At 40.0% G+C, this 23858-nt stretch overlaps 1 protein-coding gene across 4 annotated transcripts in view; it reads right to left on the reverse strand.

Moving 5' to 3' along the window:
* Gtf3c3 (general transcription factor IIIC subunit 3) overlaps window positions 1–23858 on the reverse strand; it is a 61616-nt gene that overhangs the window by 27905 nt on the left and 9853 nt on the right. For 2 of the 4 annotated variants that reach the window (XM_063267350.1, XM_039083807.2), the window contains exons 5-17: window positions 22535–22726; window positions 21214–21379; window positions 17848–17995; window positions 17353–17425; window positions 14581–14684; window positions 13617–13788; window positions 11801–12003; window positions 11056–11157; window positions 10234–10369; window positions 7743–7980; window positions 6944–7134; window positions 6026–6150; window positions 1927–2079 (exon numbers count right to left, since the gene is read on the reverse strand). In XM_063267350.1, coding sequence (XP_063123420.1) covers window positions 1927–2079; window positions 6026–6150; window positions 6944–7134; window positions 7743–7980; window positions 10234–10369; window positions 11056–11157; window positions 11801–12003; window positions 13617–13788; window positions 14581–14684; window positions 17353–17425; window positions 17848–17995; window positions 21214–21379; window positions 22535–22726 — 2003 coding nt within the window. 4 annotated transcript variants of the gene reach the window in all.

Here is a 23858-nt window from a genome sequence, read left to right on the forward strand (position 1 = left end):
ATACTCTGAAATTAACATGCCCACAGATAAATGCCAAATTCACCAATTATTTGTCTTCCCACCGTAAAATCATCTTAAATAATTTTGTTAGGTGCTGACTGTAAGTAATAGCTATGAGAAATGGTGCCGTATATAAATGGAACAAATATTTCAGAGAAATACATGTTCACACTTTATATTTAAGAACGGTGCAACTGGGTGGTGGTGGCACACACCTTCAATCTTAGTACTTGGGAGGCAGAAGCAGGCCTGAGGTCAAGGCCGGCCTGGTCTACAGACTAAGTACCAGGATAGTCAAGACTACAAAGAGAAACCCTGTCTCAACAAACAAAACAAAACTGCAGGCTGAGGATGTAGCTCAGTGGTATATCACTTGCTTAGCATAGCAGTACAAGGCGCTGGTTTCAATATACAGCACAAGAAAATAAATACATAAATAACTGTCCTCAGTGGTGGCTATCTCAGTAGTGTACTCTGTAATGCCTGAAGGACAAACCACACTGTCTGTCTCCCATATACCAGCACCATCAAAACACCTGGGACTCAGGAGGTCAGTAGATATTAAGTAGAAAATAGTATGTTCAGTTCCAGCTGACTCAAGCCAATATTGTCCATTTAGGTGTTAGGAAAGATTTTATTGTAGAATGCTAACAGAAAAGAATAATATGTACATTCTCATAGGAATAATAGCTTTGCATATATTCCAGAGACAAAAGCAGTGTTTCGATTTTCAAAGGCTTGAATCCGGAGCCTTGTACATATGATGCAAGCAGGCAGTCTACAGCTGAGCTACAACCCCTGCAGTAGGTACAGTGATGACAGTACCATTTTATCATCAAGAACAATAAGGTCTCAACAGAAGGTATGGTCCACACATCATCCTATACGTTACACTGCTTATATGACACAGTAGGTATACAAAAGCTTTTGTGCCATTGCAGTGTTCCCACTGCTCTGATAGATGAGAGACATATTGTAGGCAATATCTCTTCGTAAATCTAACTGGTCAACTTCTATACCCTAGAAGAAAAAAAGATTATTTCCATTTGTCAACTATGTCAATATTGTAACAAACTTCTATAATTTTCCAAAATGATTTCAATTCATGTACTAAAAACATACCTTGGACCTAATTATCATAATCAGAATTTCACCAAATGTTTAAACATCAGGTTATAGAAGTCTCATCAGCCAGAGCAGAACAGACTTAATTCTGTCTCACTGTGCAGCACTGGAAAGAAGTTGGTGACCTCCAGTGAGAGCTTGACGTGACTCCTGTTCCTTAGGGAGACTCTGAACTCTCGGGAAATTCCCTTGTTGTGATACTCACTTTCACAGATGGGGCCAAAAATAGATGCTGCTACTCAGAGTTGGCTTGAGAAATTAAGAGTACCAATTAAACTTAAGAAACTACATTAATATTGTTCTGTCTACATAAGGAGGCTGAGAAGATGGCTGAATGTATATAATACTTGCTGGACAAGCATTAGGATGAGTTCATATCTCCAGGACTCAAGTAAAAGCTGGATACAACAGCACATCACATTGTAACCCCAGTGATCCTACAGTGAGATGGGATGTGCGAGGTGAGCCCCAGTAGCTCATGGGTCAGCAGCAGTGATCAAGAAAGCCTGTCTCAAACAAGATGAAAGGCAAGGACCAACACTGAAGTTGTCCTAGGAACTCTACACATGTGCATAGTTCAAATGGTTTTACTACAAAAGAAATACTTTTGAGACAAGATCTTTTGGTAGCTTGGGATCCTCCTCGGAGTCCCATGAGATTACTGGCATGTATCTCTACTCCAGGTCCAGACAAATTTTACTTTAAAAGCTATGATTTACATCACTGTCTAGACCATAATACATAGCAGACCATACTTGTCTACAGATAAAAAGGAGATGACATCTAAGTTTATAAACTTACCTCTACCACAATCGGAGGAAGTGCCAGAGCCTTCTGGTAATAGTGGATCGCAAGGTGTGTCAGCCCCAGCTGATGAAGGCCGCGGCCCAGATTGTAGAAAGATTCCTGGCAAGGCCCACGGATGCTGAGGTATCGATTAAGGAAGGAAAATCCCTGTCAAGGAGAAAAGAATGGCTGAGTATGCTCAACTGACTCTGAGATGCTACCCAACCACCAAGGACAGCACACTGGAAAAGAAGGCCACACGTTATAACTCTGGCTACATCAAACAGTAAATCATGAATGTGTTGAATGCAGTCATACTGACAAGATTTTATAATCTGGTTTAGACCTCTTAAGAATTCACTATATAGCCCAATCTGGCCTTGGGCATCTCTTACCACCCTGAGTAGTACACATCTGGCCGAGTTTATATTCATATTAGAACAAACTATTTTTTAAAACATAGTTTTGCACTATTATATGAACTAACAGAAAATTTCTCCCCTGCTTGCTTTCTCACACTCTCTCTGGCAGAGATATATTCATGGAACTAATACTCTTGCAAAAAACTAACTCTAAATGAATCAAAGACCTAGACCTGAAACACTGAAACTTCTAGCAGAAAAACATAGGCAGTACCCCATACAACATAGGTGAAGGAAAGGTCAAAAATCGACATGTGAGTCTTAATAAAACTAAAAAATTAACAGAGTGAGTGAATCTTTGCCAACTATCCAACTGACAGAGGATTAACATCCAGACGATACAAAGAATTCAATAGACATCACCCATTTGAAAAAAAAAAAAATGGGTCTGGGACTTAAACAAGAGCATTCTAAAAAAATATCTCAAAAAATGTTTACCACCATTAGAAATTATGGAAATGCAACACTGCATGCAAAACATTGAGATTTTCATCTTACTCCATGAAACAACTGACTAAAAGTTAGGGGATGTAGGAAAATAGAGAACCCTCATTCACTACTGGTGGTATGGTGGGACTGCTAACTGGTCCAGCGACTACAGCAATCAATGCTCACTGATGCTCTGATACAACAGGTAGGAAACAGAAACAACCTACATGTCCTACACCTGACAAATGGAGAATGAAAATGTGCTTTGCCCTCACACAGCGCTATTCAATGTTTGGAGCTAGACAAGATTATGACCCAAAGACAGACATCGCATGTTCTCCCTCACTAGAGGCTCCTGGCTCCGTCTCTTCAGATTCGAGTACAATAGCCTGTAGTAACTACAGAAATCCAGAAAATAAAATGAGACCACTTCCAGAATAAGGGATGGTGGTGAGCCACGAAGAAGGGAATAAACAGGAGGGGGAAGGGGAAACAGCAAGATACAAGTCACCTGAGAAGGGAATTGGGAAGGGGGCACTCTACAGAGCTGAAAGGGAGCTAGGTACAGAAAAAAGATGGAGGAAGAAAAATAACAAGACTGTCTGAAAAAGCCACAAGAAACATACTATTAAAATATTTTAAAAAATAACATATATGTATATTTATACAGAGAATTATATAATTTTAATAAACTTTTCTCATCTGGTATTCCCTCCAAGAGCCAAACACCAAGATTACCAATAGCAGAGTTGAGAAGCCCTTTCTTTTGAATTGTTGGCCTGGACTGCCCAAGAGACTCCCAAAACATACAGCCTACTACTGTTGCCCTTGGTTGTCCCCCATAAGTGGAAGGTAAGTCCCTACAATTGAAAACACCATGTACTTCAGAAACCTAAGTTTCAGAGCTGGAACTGACCTGAATGCCCACTTTGAGGACTAGCTTTCATGGTACCAAAAGGAGGGAGGTAACCAATATTCCTACCCAGCTACGACACGTATGAACCACCAAATCAACAACCAGCATGGCTCAGTAACCTTAAGGGTGCAGAAGTGGCATGCATACCTTGGCAGTAACCAACAGCTCTCTATTTGAACTCAAGGCCCACGCAACAGGAGGAAAACCACACCAGGTACTAGAAACCCAGCTAGCTTCTCAGTGCTACTGAAGTCGTAAAGTCATGGTTATTGGAAGAGAATGTACAAGCACTTTATTAAAAGCAATATAATTCCTAACAAAACCTATTAAACATTTGTCTTTATACCCACAGATAAGTGTAGTCTTTACCCCTCATCAAGGAACCTTTTCTTTACAACAGAGACCACTACCAAAAGAAATAAAAATGGAAATGCAGAGTTGAGGAGCTAAGTCCCAACAGATACATCTATAAAACACTCCCAAGGTCTCAGTTATTAAGGAAAGTTGGTAGCTGGTTTAGTACACCCAGAACACCAGTGGGCTGTCCAGTGCCAAACAGTCAGCCCTGGACACATGCAACTAACATTCTATGAACTGAACAGTCTCAACAGGTTGTATTTAGGAACATACACATACATGTTTGCATGTTAACAACAATGAAGAAGTGTGGGGAGGGGTATTTTAGGTGGTTTGGATAGAATAAAGGATAAAAACATTATAATCATATAATTTTAAGTTTAAAAAGAGCTAAGGGGGGGGGCTAGAGAGATGGCTCAGTGGTTAAGAGCACTGACTGCTCTTCCAGAGGTCCTGAGTTCAAATCCCAACAACTACCTGGTGGCTCACAACCATCTTTAACAAGATCTGATGCCCTCTTCTGATGTGTCTGAAGACGCTACAGTATACTTATATTTAATAAATAAATAAATCTTAAAAATAAAGAACTAAGAATTCTTCCTTTTTTGGAAACTAGACAGATATTGAACCAATAATCCTACATATGATAGGCAAGTATTCTAACATGGAACAATACTTCTGGGCTAATTTTATCAACTTGACATATAATCTACAATCACCTGAGAAGTCTCAATGAGGGACTATCCAACTTAGACTGGCCTATGAGCATGTATGTATGGGATTACCTTGGTTACTTTGAGGTGAAAAGACCAAACCCACTGTGGGGGGCACCATACCTTAATCAGGGGATTTTGAACTATGGAAGAGTGGAGAAAGCAAACTGAGGTCAAGCATGCATGCCTTCATTGTTCCTTGCTCTAACTGGGGCTATAATATGACCAACTCCTTAAAGTTCTTCCCACTCTGACTATGACTGTCAACAACTTGGGACTGTGAGCTAAAGCTAAAATAAACACTTTCTCCCCCTAAGTTGTTTTGTCAAGGTGTTTTATCATAGCAACAGAAAATGAAACTAGAATATCTCCTAATCTTAAAAGAAAAAACACATACACAAATTTAGTGATGATATAACACTCTATTTAAATGTTAGATATTTTAACCAATTTGTATTACTTTTAGGGGGGTGTGTGTGTTTGGTTGGGGTGGGATATGGGTACATGCATGCAAGTGCCAATGAAGGCCTAAGGCATTTGATCCTCTGGAAGCTGGAGTTATAGATGGTTGTGAACTACCTGACATTGTTACTGTTAAGCCCCTTAGAACGGACTTTAAATCAGTTAATTTAGGGGCTGAGGAGATGACTCAGCAGGTAAGGCACTTGTTGCACAAGCCCAAGGACTGGAGCTCTAATCACTAGCACACCTAACTGCCTTGTGGTCACGGCAGTTTGCCTGTAATCCCAGTGCTAAGAACGTGGAGACCAAATTCTTGGAGCAATGTGGCTAGTTAGACTAGCTGAATCAGAGTTCTGGATTCAAGTAAGAGACCCTGCCTTAAGGTGCAAAACAATTCAGAAAGATTCTGAGTCCGTTTCTGGCCTCTACAGATGCAGGTCAATGTGTGTAGATGCACTTATACAGAAGTGTAACTATGTACACACGAAACTAATTAAATGAATCTGTAGACCTAAGACAGTTGGAGCCCCCAGAGAGTATAAAAGGACCTAATTCAAAATCCTGTAGAACCTACCTATGTCTTTACCTGCTATGATCTGACTCTATATGTTCATGAACTGCTATAAATCAGCCTCAAATCTTCAGTATAACAATATGCTGTATCCTAGGAGTCTGGGACACAGGAGTAAGTACTGAATATTCTCAACATGTTTTTCAAGCAGGCACTGCTTTTGAAACCAGGTTTTTAAAAAGACATTACGTATATTCACTCACTTCCACGAACACGAGGAAATTGGGAGAACCGAATGCATTACCTGCACAGTCAGCGCATGCCTCTTCAGCACATACTTCTGAGATGCCATGTGAATAAAGGTGAGGCCTATGCAGAGATTGTAAAGAGGCTCACTGGGATAGGCACGGAAGGCTTGGACATACTGTCCTGGAAGGTAAGCAAGGCCAGATGATGTGGTAAGAATACCGTTCCTGCTTTCCTCATCACTCAAATATGTTCTAAAACCAAACATCATTGGTTTTAATATAGAAAGACCCTAGTATCAGAACTGGGGAGATGGCTCTGGTTAAAAACACTGACTACTCTTCTGGAGGTCCTGGGTTCATGTCCTAGCAACCACATGGTGGCTCATAATCATCTGTACTGGGATCTGATGCCCTCTTCTGGTGTGTCTGAAGACAGCGACAGTGTACTCACATATATAAAATAAATCTTAAATTTAAAAAAAGACCCTAGTATCTTAAATATCAATCACACACATATTCATTTAAACTTTACAGCAATGTACAACACTATTAGAAGTATCCTCATTAAGTGTATCCTGATGATAAAGAGTAACGTCAGTAGAGATAAACATTTCTATATAGAACACTCTAAAGTAATTCAGCAGAACAATCATAATTTATTTTATGACCTTAAGTCTATTTTCATAGTGAAGGGAGAATGTCTGTGTTATGTGTGATGGTGTCCATGTGTCTGTCCATGCAGTTGCCATGTGAGGACTTCTAATCAGGAATAACTGCTGACTTAAACCACAAACAAACAAACATTCTTCTTCTCATTATTACTATACTTAGAACACTTACGTAGCAGGCTCTGTTTTTAATACTTCTTCAGACCAACTCATTTAATGTTCAAAATAGTCTCTACTCTAGGCAGCTGTGTCCGGAGCAGAAGCCAGCCCCTGACCACTACAACAGTCAGGCGCCAGCACACTTACCAAGTGCATGTTTGAAACTGCCAGATACAAATGCATTGTGTCCATTCAAAACGCACAGAGCATGATTATCTGGATTCTTCAGCATCAGACGGAGACAGAAGCGATGATGTCTTACATCTTGGGAGTGCATGGTAACTTGATTGAAAATATTCCACAGCTGGGGCTTATTGACATTTTCCATTACCATTACCCTAAAACAGCAGAAGGTGTGTGAAGGGAAACAATGGCTGTCTGCCCCGCCTCTCAGCTTACTATAGCTACAGAACCATAAACAAGGAAAAACTTAGTGTGCCCGCACTGTTGAAAGGCTTCATATATGATAACGTACAAAAGTATGATGTTCTTTCACAAATGGGATACGGGAAAAAAGAGGTTAAGTAACTAAGCCTGATGTCATGTAACCAGGCAGTGTCAGTGGGGACCTGAACCTGAGAAATGCCCCCCTCGAGTTTACCCCATGAAAGAACACCTAAGAATTACCAGTGAACCAATGAGCCACAAGGGCGTTAGAAACAACACGGTTTAGTAACTCTTGACGGTGAGCGTCTTAAGTCAGTAAGCACACACATGCTACCAAAGTATGTAGTTAAAGTATGACAAAAGAGGGCTAGAGCACCCTTTGCAGATCCAGTTCCCAGCACCCACATGTTGGCTTACAGCCATGTGCAAGTCCAGTTCCAGAGGATCTGATGCCTTCCTGTGACCTCCATGGGCTCCTGTACAGTGTACACATACATACGCTCGGGCACAGATACAGACATAAATATTTCTAAAGTATGATTTCTGATTGGAAAGTCACCTGATATAGTCATAGGCCTTTCTGAAATTTTTGTCCAGAATTGCAGCAGAGAGACCAAAGTATTCTAGTTCTTTGCGTTTCTGTCTGTCATCATAAAATGAATAATATTCCAGGGAAGAATCTACGAGCAATTCAGCTTCTTGGAACCGGGACAGATCACTCAGGGTATATATGGCCTTTAGGAGAAGGTTCCACCAGTCATCTTTTGGCAAGACACTTGTGAGTACAGCAAATATTGCTAAAATGAGACAAATGAAAGCCAGTGAGGACAGTGTGGGTTCCAGACACAGCAATGGTGGAAAAGACAAATGCACATGCTGTACATCCACAAGTGCAGGCAGCCGTCACAGCCTCTGCCCTAAGCTCCTGTTGATAACCTGACAAAAGGAAGAATCAAGTAGTTGCTTATGCAGACTCCCTCAATCCTATGTCTTTCAACAACCTGGCATTCCAATTAGCTCGCACTACAAAGCCAAACAGATCCCACCGGCCTCTGCCGGTCTGGGCTCAGACACATGCTGCTCTAACAAATGTCCTCTCATGGGTGATCACATGGACTTCTGCATGCATGCTTGCAACCTTCTGAGGTTTGGAAAGTGACTTGACTTCCACACTTAACAGATTTGGGTTTGTTTAGTCTTTTTCTAATCTCATTTTTCTTTTCTCTGCCTTAAAATTTCACTTTTCCTTTAACATCCTTTTCATTTCTCCAGAAGGCTCCTTTTAAAAACTACATTAAAAATAGCAGGTCAGACATGGAAGTGAGCATTGATAAACTTCAGTACTCAGGATAATGACGTGGGAATGTGCTGGCTAAGGCCAGTCTGGGCTACACGGCAAGGTCAAGACAAGCCAGAGCAATTTAGAGGAAAAGGGAGGGAGGAGGAACAAGAAGGAAGGAGGGGAGGTAGACAGGAAAAGGGGTGGGGGAAAGAGGAGGGAAGGAAGAATAAGGGAAGAAAAGTGGGGAGAGGAGGGAAGAAGAGAGGGATAAAAACTTGGGTTGGTGATTGGAGCTCAGTAGCAGAGTGTTTGCCTAGTATGTGTTAAGTCCCTCAGTTCAGTCCTAACACCGAAAGAGAAAAATGGAGGGAGATAAAATGGAAGATAAGGAGAGGAGAAAAGGAAGGCAAAAAGATTTGTATTGTCTGAGCCGCCAATTATTCTTTTGATAATCTACTTTAAACCATCAGAACATGGATAGCGCTATAATATGAACTACACTTACTTACAATGCTTACCCTACATTACTATCGCACACCGAAATATAAAGAAATAATAAATTATATATTACTAGCCAATGAAATATACATTCTTCAAATATAGCTGCAAACAGAGAGACATAAAATGTTACGTGAAACTATCATGGTACAGAGTTGCATGTGGAGAGAGATCTGCCTCCAGGTGGAGCACCCATTTGTTTGCATGTGCAAGGCCCTAAGGTTGAACCCAGCCCTACAGTTGCACATGACATAAAGAAGCTCAGCTCATGCATCCAGCCTGACTCCACGTCCAGTAAGATGAAGTCAATAACTTTACCAACCTAAGAAAAACCATACACCTAGAATGAGGAAGAAGGTAGGTTTTATGTGGAGAAAAATAATTTAATAATGGTGCAAACTGCATGGCATAGAGGAGAAGCTACTGGAATAAGCCCAGAATCCATGGAGAGACATCGGGCTCCGATCCGAAGGCACCTACAGCAGATCACATGGGCAGCTGAACTTTGCTGACTCAGGCTTTCTTGGGCTCCAGTGCCTAGCCTAGCTAGCAGTTTAAGAAGTGCTGTCACATGAGCGACAGTGAAGTCATCTTGCCAAACTGATATCTCTAGTCTCATTTCCAAAGTCCTTCTCTGAGTAACAACCTCACTCTATCCCCAGTGCCTTCTTACCCCAAACTAGATGACTTCTAAAGTCCTAGGATTTTAGACTGGGTCACAGCAATTTATTTTCAGAGAGTTTCTATGACTGCTATATTTGTAAAAAAAAAACAAAACAAAACAGAACAGAATCCATGTAATTGAAGTTAACTGCACATACAGTCTGTAGTGTCATCTAATCTTCACAAATTAATTTTCTTCTTAAAAAGTCAAAGTTCGGGCTGGAGAGATGGCTCAACGGTTAAGAGCACTTGACTGCTCTCCCAGAGGTCCTGAGTTCAAATCCTGGCAACCACATGGTGGCTCACAACCATCTGTAATGAGATCTGATGCCCTCTTCTGGTGTGTCTGAAGGCAGCTACAGTGTACTTATATATAATAAATAAATAAATCTTTAAAAAAAAAAAGTCAAAGTTCTTTTACTTTATATTTTTCAGAAAAAGATCCAATGGGTATTTCCCTTTTAAGTTTTAAAAGAATTTACAGTTAAGCCTTTTAGCATTAAATGAGTCAGTTATACCTGACAGATTTTCATTTAACTTAGATTATTACCAGGTATTACTACAGAATCCTTGTCAATTCAATTCATAAAGTAAATGAAGCAATTACCTTTTGCATCATAATTTGATGTTTCTTGCTCATTGTTGTCTGATATTTTATCTCTTGACACTTTAATAAGGTAGAGATGTCTTTCTCCAGATTTGGAACTGGATATCAAACAAACTTGGGCTCTATTCATCGCAACCTGAATAAAAGATGGTCAGAAGCTCTAGTCCATGATGTTCACAGTGTGACCCATTGAGTAGCACGAGCCAGACTGAAGACTCCTCAGCAGATCTCTCTACATTCTAAATGCCTGAAGGTACGATGATTGATTTATTCTCCTTATCAAAGGAGTGGCAGTCACTATAGTCATTATGAGGGATGTCATCAGTGCAGTAGCTATGACGTGCAGCGCTGCACAGTGGGTGAATCCTCGACACTTCCTGCAAAACGGACTAGAAATGGATGCAGACCTCTTTTTGCTCAACATTTTTGCAAAATGAACCATTTTAATATACACGACTGTTATAAGGCTAATAACTGGTAATACTATTCTCATATTTCAAAATAAGTAAACTTAAGGCTTTATTTCACGTTTTCTATGATCAAACTTACATTATCGTGTAGCATGTCCAATCTTAGGGCTGGGATACAATTCAACAGCAGAGCCTAACGCATGTGAGGCACCGGAGTTGATCCTCGAGTGTTATAAAAGCAGTTCCAGTCATGTATTACTAATTTCTAAATCTTCTGTATTTATCTGCCTTTCACTTTAAAATGTTTGAGTTTAATACAGAGGAGCAATTACAATCACAAAGCTATAATCTACTTAAATCAAAATTTAAACATTATAAAAAGAAGCAAGGCTACGAGAACATCACCACCCACCTTTAAAAGCATAGCAAGCATGGTTAGCAGGGTATCCAGATAGCCGTACATTTTGCCTTGTGAAAACAATAGAGTAGAACGATGGAGCAGTAACTTCAGTTCCTGAATAGACAAGCACATGACAGAGAGTAATAAAATGTCTTTGCGATAATGGTTTTATTTGTAGAAATAATTTTTTTTAGAAACCAGACTCTATGAACATTTGCTTTAAAAAAATTAGCACGTTATAATAATAATTAAAATCTAACACTTTAAAAGCTAAAATTTGTATCTAATAAAAAGTGATTAAGCTTAAGACTTTTCAATGGCTTTTCAAAGCCATTCCACTTGGAGGCTAGGAAACGATCCACCATGCAAGCGTAAAGACCTGAGTCTAGACTCCTAGAACCCAGATAAAGGCCAGGCCAGTGGGCTTATCCCAGTACAGAAGGGCCCTCAAGCTCACTGGCCAGCCAAATAGATGAGCTTCAAGTTCAGTGAGAGACTGTCTCAGTAAAGAAATGTATGTGGAAAGAAATCTAGGAAAGATACCCATGTGTGCTTCTGACATACAAACATGCACACACACACTCACACTACCTAGTACATACAACACATCAAAACAAACAAAACGCCACTAACTTGAACACTCAGTGGAACAGCTTTGGCTGTAGCTGTGTAAACTTGAGGCAAACACTCAAACAGCAGCAGATGAGGAGAACTCCACAGACTCTGCCCAGAGAAGCGCCCGTGCGGTGTGGCCTACCTGCTGTGCAGCATTCGCGTCCTGGGCTAAGGTGTCTGGGTCATACATGGGTTCTAGAGCTTCCAGAGCTTTCTCAGGGCGCCCCAGCTGCTGCTGAAGGATGGAAAGCGAGATCCTTGCATCCAAATGGAGTGGAGCCAGGTCAACCACTTTGCTGTAGCTTTCAGCAGCGCGCTCCATGTAGCCCAAGGCCTTTAAACACTCTAAGACGTCAAAGATGTTCAAGTCTCAAGTGGAAACTGGCCAGAACGATTCCGTTCCTAATTTAATTAGTAACTTATTTTATTTGACTTCACACCACAGTCTCACTGATTTGCGAGCCTCCTGCACCAGCCTCCCAAGCCTGGGTCACCAGTTTATACTGCTTCACCTGGCAGTGTTTTTCCCATTTTAAGGAAATAACAGAGTGACATAAGACAATTATAACAACAAAGGAATGACTAATATTGTTAGCACTTTAAAGCAACTATCTTATTTTCTAATCCAATGATCAATCTACTGATCTTTTTCCCTATCATGCTAGAGATCAAACTCAGAGCCTTATGCATTCAAGGCAAGCATTCTATGGATAAGCTAGATTTCCACCCCCACCCATCAGAATTAACCTGCTACAAGGCTATAAATAAGTGTCTATATTCAATTTGGTGTGTCTTTATTCACTTAGTACTATGCTTTAGGCATTCCCCGTGTCTTCACTGGCATTTTTTAATGTTACATAATAATCAAAATAATTACTTACCCATACTAACACAGGGCCTGTTTCCAAAAGATTATGACTGGGAGGCCCAACTTAATCCACAGACGTGTTTACTATGGCACAGTGATTATTCAAAGTATTAACTGTCTACGTATTTTAAAATTAGTATTTTATAAAAGCTAGGGTACTGGCTTCTTCTAATTTGGCGACAGGGAGCTAGCTTCTTCCTCCCATCATGAGCCCACAAAGATGCGACTCTCCAGTTCTGGCCTCTCACTATCACATATCCACTTCACTCACATTGTTACTGGGCTTCCCAGTTTTGTAACTCCCCAATATCAAGTCACTCCCATGATCCCACTCCATGCCTCAAAACAAGTCCTCAGAGAAATTCCTCCAGTCCTCCATCAACCACTGGTTTTTTCTTTGCATTCTAGCAACCCCAACACCAATCTAGGCCCTTTTCACTGCAATGACTTCCTAAATACTTTGCCTCAGATTGTTTCCTCAACTGTCTCCTTGCATGTGTGGCTCAAACAGCAGTGAAAAGCACATGAACTACTTTCTCCCAAAATAACATTAAAATGCATTCATAAAAACGCTTTAAAAGATCTCGTCTGATCTCGGAAGCTAAGCAGGGTCGGGCCTGGTTAGTACTTGGATGGGAAAAACGCTTTAAAAATAATGTTGTCCTATCTGATAATATAGTTCTATACTGTATGGTATGACACATGAAGGATGGGTATTTAAGGGGCACGTACATTATCACCCTAGTTGTTTGCAGCAAGGTCAACATCATTAGGTAAACGTTTTGTCCTCTAGAGAGCACTGTGGCTTTGATCTTTTTAATGTCACTTACGTCAGAAGATCCTGGCATTCCTTAAGTTAAGGGATTGAAGTATTTTGACACGTAAGGGCAAGCACTCAGTAGTCTGGCAAGACAACTTAAATACTAGTCTTACACCAAACCCAGAAATGCTTGTGCCAATATTCTACCATGTTATAATGGCTACCGTGTTGGGAACATAAACTCTTGCTTGGCTATATGATTAAAACTGTTTCTCTTAAAAAAAAAAAAAAAAAAAAAAAAAAGTTTCCCTTCCACCACAAACATATTACCTGCATGCCGAAGCCACACTACTGCAAGGTTGTATCTTTCAGAGCACACCAGGGCACTGAGCAGGGGAAGGGCAGAGTTATATTCACCAACATCCAGAAAAGCTTCAGCAACATCAAGGTAGAGGTCGCCCATATCTTCAGGATTCTGTTCCACCAGTGTTGTCAAGAGAGGCTAAACTCCAAATAAAACCAGAGGCCAAACATTACAAAAACCACACCTGTTTATCAGCTACATGACATGAGCCAAGAAGCAGCGCAGACTAGCAAAAGCAGCTTATTTTCTGCTCATTTCTGTACTTGTTAAAAAGCCTGACACTTGCATCATGTGCATCACACACGTGCACTCATCCCTTCATCTGTCTTAATGCATGTGTGGGACTAGAAGGTCAGCAGCACTCTGAGAGCCTTCCCTAACAGCCAGCCTAAAGTCTGGCTCCATGGTTGGCTGATGTTCTGAACAGCTAGTCCCTCATTTCTCACCCAATGTCACCCCTCAGGTGACTACCCTACTAAAAACTTAGCACTTTCCTCATTCCTACATTTTGTATATTCCTTGTTTTTCTTCAGAACACTTTTCACCAACTGATAGCTTGCATGTTTTATGAACATGCAAAGATCCATGAAGGGAAGGATTTGATTCCCAATGTATCTTTTTATTCGATGAAATACTTGCTCCAAAGTCAGAAAAAAGAGAGTAGTTATAAGAATTTTCATAGACTGCCTGAGGGCAAATCACAGCTTCTCATGTTTGGATGGTTCTCATTCTAAAGTAAAATCCAAGCCCAATTCCAAACCGCTTTGTTTTTATGAGCTATTCCTATGAAAATAATCTGATGCTTTACTGTGCCCTCCCCATTACTAAGAAATGTTAGTCTAAGGCCTGGTTATAATTTCTAGAAGGAGAAGTATGCCCTAATGGGAGGGTTTTAGCACTCTCCCACAGGGCAGCTCTCCGCCTACTTACATTGAGAGGCTCGAGGATGTTGAGATGGACCAGGCAGACCATCAGCTTCACTGTGATATCTATTGGCACGCTGTCAGGTATAGAACAGGTAACGGTCTCAGCAGCTGGGGAAACATCAGACAAGGTATTCCTACGTGTGAGCTCGGGATGGAAAGCCAGCTAAGGCAACTCCAGCCTGACCACAAGATCCCAGTCAGTGCTCACTTTGGTCAAAGTCTATTAGCAGCTTCTTATCCCTTCAGTCTGTCTTCTGTTTGTACTTATCCTGCCTCTCTTCCTGAGATCAACTCACATACAACTTTCTACACAGCGTTTAAATGATAAAACTGACCAGATATATAAAGCTCTGTTTAAATTCTTGTATTCCAAAGCTTCATTTTAGAATTTACTGTCGAGACACTTCTAAAGGGGTTAAATACTTTTCTGCTTTCTAAAATTTCATTACAGCAACATGACTTAAAATTCTGGGAAATTTAAGGAATTCTAACCTACAAATAATTCTTATTTTGCAAATTAAATTACAAATCAGTTTGTTTCCATTTCATAAAACTGTATAGGATATTAGTGATGTGCCTTTGGCAGTAGAATCAAATTTAAAGTTACTTAAAATAATATTTCAAATATCATTATATAATAACATGTTTTACAGAATTTGCCATTGACAGTCTAAGTTTACCAAGCCATAGGAATATGGCTTAATTAGGAGACTGTTAACAGTGAACTCCATGTGAACTCTACACAATTTTCCTACCATGAAATTTTGCTCACTTAAGACCTAAGCTCCCTGAAGACACATCCACCAAGTCTACCTGACTCAAGACAGTGGCATCTACAGTTACTCACCTACAAAGGACTAACCAACATGGTCATTGTAATGAGCTCTGTGACATCTAAACTGGGATTCTACTTAGACGTGAGTTCTATATTACAAATACTAGCATTTTGGTCTATTGTTTAACATGGTCTGAATGTTAATATTCATGTCCTTAGAAAGAGGCCTAAGGGAGCTTGGTGTCCTCACAGCAAGATGGTACCACATCAAATCTCTCATGTCTTGATCTTAGACTTCCAAGCCTCTAAAATATTCTCTATTTGTAGACCATGAACTCTAAAGTATTTTGATATAGCAGCCCAAATAACTATTTAACAAAATACACTTACCGAAGATATATTTGGTATAGATTTATAAAGTAACAACCTTGGTTTCTACATCTAATTGAAAGTAAATGTCAATTTTCTGTTGACTGTAAACTGTCTGTCTCAAATCAAGACACTCTAGACACTTGCAAATCATAGGTCTGCAAAGCCACAATCTCAATAGTAGATAAGGCAGAATTTGGATCAGGTATACTAAATGGTGAGCAGGGACTCAGGAAACCACAGGAACAATCAAACAACTGCAGCCTGGGCAAAGCATTCAAACAGGCCAACAACGTCAGTAATGAGGAAGGGGCTTTAGTCATGAGAGAGAGCATGCAGTCAGTCCCTACAGCACATGCAGTACATTACTAGATAACACCTAATTTCACATTACTTATCTTTGAAAGGGCTTGTCTTGCCAAATACGGAGCATGTCCATATAGTCCTGGCACTTCAGCAGTAGAGGCAAAAGCAGTAGGATTTCTAATTCTAGTGCAGTTTGGGCTACCAACAAGCTTACCTTTTAAAATCAAAACAAAAGAACCTTGGTATGGTAGCACATGCCTGTAATTTCAGCACTTGGGAGTTAGAGGCAAGAAGGATCAGGAATCCACACTCATACTCAGCTATCCTGAATGTCTGAGGCCAGCCTAGGTAGACTACAAGAGACTGTACTTCAAAGGAAAACCACAAACACACTCGACAAAAGGCTGAGGATGTAAGTCGGATGGCAGAGTGCTTACCTAGCATGCAGAGATCCCCAGCACCAAATAAAACTAGAAGTAGTGAAAATCCAGTAAAGTCAGGGACAAGAGACTCAGAAGTTAAAGGTTACCCCTAGACACACTAGGGCCACAAAAATGACAAATTTTGCTACAACTCAAAGGAAGTCACACATGTTAACATTTTCACAGAATAGGTTGATGCGTGTGGTGCAAAGATCATACAAGAGCTAGAAGATACCCCACGAAGGCACAAAACTCCTCAGCTCTATGACTTTGCATAGTGAGCTTTTAAACAGGGCAGGACAATCATAGCAGTTTCTCCCTTTGAAAACTACTAAGTTTACAGTAGAATTTTCAGTAGTGGATCACTTAAAGCCCCTTAGGAACACCTAAGGTTCTGATCTATTCAGTAGCTCTCTCTCTTCTAAGAATAAATAAGGAGCTGAGGATAGAGATGCACACCTATAATCCCAGCATTTGAAGGCTAAGGCAGGAGGATTGCCCTGAGTTTGAGGCCAGCCTGGGTTACACATAAGTTCCAGGTTAAGCTACAGAGTGAGATCTGGTCCCAAAAAGAAACAAACAAAACAGAATAAAACAAGTATAAGTAGAAGAACAGGGACCAGAGAGAAACGGGCCAGTTCAGATGAGCATATCAAAGCTAATCCCTCAAACCACTTTTTAAGATTGCTTATTTATCTCAGTGTCGAGTGTTTGACCAAGCACAAGGCTCTGACTTTCAGCCCTAACAACACAAAAACAAAAGAAGAAAAATTACGTAAAAGACGATATAAAAAGACTAGAATTCCACTGCAGACAATGCTCTGGGAACTTTACCAACTCCAGACCCCACAATATCTAACAAAAGAGAGTTATGCACATGTTCCTGCATGAAGTTAACTACAACCTTTATTCTCTTCTGAGGTGCCTTCTTCCAAAGTTTCCTTTTCCAGGATAATTCCAGAAAAATCTGTAATTACCTTAAAAAAAAAAGGGGGGGGGGGATATAGAGAAATAAAAGTTATATATAAAAAACTTTTATGAATATTTATTTCAAAAAGTTTTTACAACATAAAATACTATTAAAAAATATAGTCCTTTGGAAATAAGGAATTCTAACTGTGAAACTTTAACATTATTATATCATGTTGACTAAAAACCAAAGATTATCAGTCTGAACACAAACCAACCTACTTTCTCCAATAAGAATAGCTCTACTGAGCCCTGCTGCCTTTGGGCGCTACCGTGGCAATACCACTCCTATTTCACCCAGAATCTAGCAATCTATTACTTCCTCCTAGTCTGGATATAATTTAGTTTATAATTTAAATGATAATGCTAATTTCTAAGCATTGCTGGAAGACAAGCACGCTTTAACCCTAAGACACATGAGCATCCCTACCTCCAAGGCTTTGTCATACTGCTTGTTGGAGATATATAATTCAGCCGCTATGTTAACGTCTTCCATGGAGACTAAACCTTGATGTTTTGAGAAAGCTTCTTCAATTATGTTAATAGCTGAAGTGCTGTCATTGGCTTCATAGTAACTCCTAAGAAGGGGAGTGGAAAGTGAATGCATAGTTAATGCTGATTATAAAACTCAGTGTCTTGGTTAGGCCCTCTAACAATTCTAAATTCTCTGAATTCTAAAACATACAACATACTATACTTATAGTTTTCAAACTTGTTTGTGACAGCTGGCACCAGCTGCTAGCAAGAGAAAGAGGGAGGGTTGATGCCAGAGGAGGAATGACGGTTCCTACAGTAAATGTGGCAACAGTAACGCTGTCACTCCATCTGAGTTCAATGTACAATAATACTAATCCTTAAATCCAGAAATATACTTCCTATAACCCTGACCCTGCAGCTCCAGTAGAAAGAAGTGAAAGGTCTTCACGACGACCTGATCCATCTGCCTATCACTTCATCATCTCTAGGACTAAGCCTCAGTGTTGCTAAAGAAAAAACTACGAACTATGAATGGTCCCTGGCTATGGAGGATGAGTTCTCATTCTTTGCAGCAGGAAAGATGTACAGTGGTACAGACAATTAAACTGACTGAAAGGTGCCTGGCATGCGACAGCCCAGTCTTCCACATTTATCAAAGTTTAAAAAGACTTGGAAACCAGACTGTTCCTCAGTATTCACAATAACATTTATGAACAAGGAAACCAGTCAACTAGGGGTTATGAGTGGCTTAAGCCCAGGTCCTCCCTGCACACATATGCTTTCTGTGTCCAACTGGATACATGTGCAGTAAGGCAAGTGTCCCTGAGGACATTTTAGAGAGAGTCCCCAATTTCCCATCTTAGCCTTATATGTAATTGGGGGTGCACATGATTAAAATCAGATACATTATGGGAAGGGATTATGCATTATGCACAGTAAGAAAGTGAACATAGAACCTAATCTACCAGTCAAAATAGAGCACTGCCCATACTATGGCCTTTAGCAACCAAACTCCTTCCCTTGACTCCCAAAAGGAATAACAGGGGCACTTGAGTACTTTCTCACCTGTGTGGCCTGCAGTTTCTTTCTGATCTGTATCATCATTTATCGTTATTACTTTTTCACTTTTAATAAAGTCTTCTTGCTACTGTGTAGACCCTTATTTTCAATTCTTTGGTTAGGGACTAAGAAGCCCCTCCTTGCTCACCACTGCTAACATTACCATTTAGCCAAAGAAGATCTCCAGGCAGCTAACCTCACCGAGGCTCAGCTTTTGTGCCATGGGAGCAGGCTGCAATGCTCACACAGATGACTATCCTGCCTCACTGAAGAGCTTTCTTCAGGCGTCTAGAATACTATGCTCTTCATTTCACCCTTGCACCAGACATTTCCATCTCTTGGCTATCTCCTCTCTTTCCCCTGGTGTCTGAATGCTGGAGCCAGCCCTTCCTACAGCTTCTTTCACCATCTTTTCCTCCTTTCCTCCCACATATTTGAGCACGTACACAGTCCTCACGTCAGCACATTCATCTTTAGATGAACTTTTAAGCTACACTGAGAATATGATTACTTTTTACTACCTCCTATTTTTATCCCGATCCAACTATGATTTTCCCTCCCGACTATCATCTCAGTAATTTTCTAACTAGTCTTCCTATCTCTGCCCTTTTCACTGTTCAATTTTTGTTCAAAAGAGCAACCAAAATTGAGGCACTTAAATTTTAAGTTAAATCATGTCACTTTTCTACTCAAAGCCTTCAGTGGCTTCCAAACTATTCAGAGTAAAAGCCCAAGTCCTTACCATACCCCACAAAGGCCATCGCTATGCTCCTCTGAAAGCTCTCTGCTGTGTTTACCTTAATGCACCTGCTTCCACCTTGTTCCCTGAACACACTTGGCTCCTCTTTCCTAAGAGCCAGCTCCCTTCAGCCAGGACCACCAGGAGACAGGGAATCCAGTCCTTCACTAAACTTGTTTTTAAAATAACACACTCCATACTTAGTACGACTATCCCTTTTCTTTTCCCTATTTAATTTGTTCCCATCACTTATCAATGTAATCTATAAAGTATCTGGCTGTTTCTGCTTGCGACCTATTCCCTTCATAGGGCTACAACCTCCACGAGAGAAGAAAACTTTTAACAGGTGCTTGGTTCTGGGCATCCTGGTTCCTTGTACAATGCTTCTGTGTAAGATACACTGAATGAATACTTCTGGCGGGCAAGGGCCAAAGCAAAGCCCAATCAGTCAGCTGGCCACTGCCACTCCTCACATAATATACAAGGTGTGTGTGATCTTCAGGGCATGCCCTGATTCCTCAGCTCTACTAGACAGACCCCTGCAGTCACTACAGATGAACTGCAGATAATAATAGAGTTGATAATCTGGGCAGACCCTCAGTGCTCGTCAGCCAGCAACTTATTAGAGTTGCTTCTCTCACTTGTAAAAATATAACTACTGCTCCTATATGACTTCCCTGTGGGGGAAGGGACAGTTCACAGTCGAAAGGCATCAGAATACAAGTCAGGAGATTAATGGGATAATCCTAATATGCCAAAATCACGACAGTTAACCAGAATAAAAAGGCTGCACTGTGCTCTTCAAACAGAAAGAACAGCAGAAAGGATCTCTTAGCCAAACACTTCCTGCTTTGTTCTGCAGCACAACAGAGAAGTAAATGCTGTATAGAATACTCTAAAGAAAGCCTGTGACAGTGACAAGTCACTTAACATACTGTTCTAGACTGACTCAAAATGATTATAGAATATTCTAGATTACAAACATTTCATTGACACATCTGCAATAAAAAGAAAAACCATTTTAAAAAATCACAAATCTATACAACTTCCCTAAGTTAAAGACGTCTGAGACCTCACGTCTCAGCTTCTGAGCATTGGAAGTACAAGCTTATGGACAGAACTTTCTAAAAAACCATGCAGTTGACACACAGGAAACCAAAAAACACTAAAACAAAACAACAAAAACCCGCTATAATTGGATAAATATAAAACACAGACGACAAGAATTTTCTTTGGACCTTAATGCAAAGTACACTCTATTCAAATAGCCTTGATTTGCAAAATGCCTAGGAAGGGCACATATGCACATATGTACACTTCAATGCCTAGGAAGGGCACATATGCACATGTCTCACTTCAATGCCTAGGAAGGGCACATATGCACATATGCTTCACTTCAATGCCTAGGAAGGGCACACATGCACATGTGTTTCACTTCAATGCCTAGGAAGGGCACATATGCACATGCTTCACTTCAATGCCTAGGAAGGCACATATGTACATGCTTCACCTCAAACGTACTTGGCCATATCTCTAGCCAACTGCATGAAGCGTTCCCCATCAGATGGAGACAGAAGATTTAAAATGCGCCTATAGCCATCCATGGCCATTTTATGATCACCCATCTGTTCGTAAAGGCTTGATCTCTCCCACAGGTAACGGACATTAGTAGGTTCGTATTTAAGAGCTAGAAAGAAAAAAGAAGAGATAGCAAATTACATATTTATCAAAAGAGGTGTAACTTACCTCAAAAGTGTAATAAACATTTTCCCAATAAAAACAAAAAAATATTCTGGAATAAATCTATCTTTACAAAAATTCTTGACTGGGCTTGACCTAGTTAAGACCTAAAACCAGACTTTACTTTCTGCACTAATTCTTCTTGGTCACTCAAGTCACAAAACATCAACAGCCTGACAGCAACACTGAGCTCAGTAGGAAATCTAAGCTTTGTCCAGCCACCTAGTTTTACAAGTAAGTCAAAAACAAACATGAGAGCAAAGGTTTCCAGATACATGCATACAAACTATAAGAAACAAGTACGGGGTTGGGGATTTAGCTCAGTGGTAGAGCGCTTGCCTAGGAAGCGCAAGGCCCTGGGTTCGGTCCCCAGCTCCGAAAAAAAGAACCAAAAAAAAAAAAAAAAAAAAAACAAGTACATTTGGACTAGCAGAATAACTCAACAAATGCAAGAAACAACCTATTATGTACCTAATAGTTCTGCAACACTCCTCTATACCTCAGGGGAAAGCATAAAAGACGATGTGGAAAGACTATAGAGCTAGAGGGCCTGGATGCCTGCTGTGTATACCCTAGACAGGCCATGGAAGATGCAACCTTTCATAATATGGTTGCCTAAGCAAGACCAGAATAGTGACAATACTAGTTGATAAGCCAAAATGGAAAGGGAAATTCTGCATGCTTCCACCCCTAGATGTACAGGTGATCAATGGATACAGAGAAAAGGAAAATCAGCCTTCTCCAGGGAAGAAGGAGGTACTGTCTATCCCAAGTGGTCACTCCTGGACACGTATACAGGTAAGTCGAGCTAAAGGGAGTTACAGGTTCCATGTACACACGAATGCACATTAATAAGCAAGTGAGCATGAATTGAGACGGTGGCATGAGAGGACTAAGAAGCTGGAGAGGGAGAAGAAGGCAAAAGTGATAGAGGAACAGTTCTCCAAAAAAAGAGTTTAATTTAAAAAAAAAAGAGAAATAAATACACTTGGAGTAACAACATAACCCAAAAGAATATGTACTAATGACCCATTGTGTAACACCTAATAAAACAAAACAAGAAAAATATTTCTTCCCATTTACACAAGAAAAATGTCATTACCTTTTGTATAGCAAAAAATAGCCTGCTTAATATTATCTTGTTCCAGAGACATTTCCGCCAGCCTAACCCATTCTTCTGTGTCACTGGGATTTAAATGTGCAGCAATCAACTCAAACTGCAACGATTTCTCCATGTCACCTTGATCCTCGTAAATCATGGCAAGCGTAGAGAATGGCTCATAAGCCAAAGGAGCTATAATAATAAAAATAACATAAAACAAATCTCACTGGAGAAAAGAATAGGCTTACGCTGGTATTGATACTACAGTTCAAGCTATAGATTCATTTTCTACTAACTAAATTCTAAATCATTCCAACAGTTATAAAAACAATTCAACATATCTTTAAATAATACAAAACACTTGTATTTGCTTTATTTTCAAACATTCTTAGCCGTTTATTATTTACTTATTTTTGGGATGGACTCTTGCTACCTAGCTCAGGCTGACCTCAAACTTATTTGTAAACCAGGTTGGTCACAAACTTGAGATCTCCCCTAGCTCCCTAGTCATTTAAAGCATTATTTTCCTTTAACAAAATACAACTTCATAAAAACCCTACTTTCAACCACACCTTCTATATGATATTCTCATTAGTAAAACCAAATATGGCTCTAAAACTTGGTGATTTCACCCCAGGAAACATCGGTCACAGCGGTGGGGTTGAATTTTCACTATTTCAAGCTTCTGCAAACAGAGGCTGGAAACACACAAAGCACCCAAACAGCACCTCAGTCACGGATGTCAAATGTAATGGTTAATCTATATTTCTTTAAAAAAAAAAAAAAACTGCCTGAGACTTTTCAAAGACTATTTCTCAAATAAACAATTAGAAGCTGAAATAAATAATACTGGAAAAGAAGAAACAAAATAGATCACAAAGCAATGCTTGGTTAATCTTATTTCTGATGGGATGAGAAACATGTAGGGGCCACAAGATGAATAATCCTGGAAGTTACAGTTGAACTTTTAAAAGGGTCAAATCTAACAAAGGAGAATGTCACACTACTGAAATAATACATTAGCTGTATAACAAGACCCAAGGCACTGTGTGGGGCAACTGACAGCAACCGGAAAAGTAGTGTAGTAGAAGCAATTAGTCACAATCAGGACTGAAGGTGTCCTTCAACATATCTAAAATGTGCCATCTAACGAAGAGATAAAATGACAGAATTAGATGTGTGTTTAGCAAAAGATAGATTAAAATAATTTAGCACTGCCTATTCTAAAAAATGGAAAAAAAACAAAAAAAAGTCAAAAAACCTGAAATTTATCAGAATGTTCTTCAATATGATTTTAACATAATACAGTCACCATTAAAGAAAA

This window comes from Rattus norvegicus, chromosome 9 (assembly GCF_036323735.1).
Source record: "Rattus norvegicus strain BN/NHsdMcwi chromosome 9, GRCr8, whole genome shotgun sequence".
NCBI classification, from domain to species: Eukaryota; Metazoa; Chordata; class Mammalia; order Rodentia; family Muridae; genus Rattus; species Rattus norvegicus.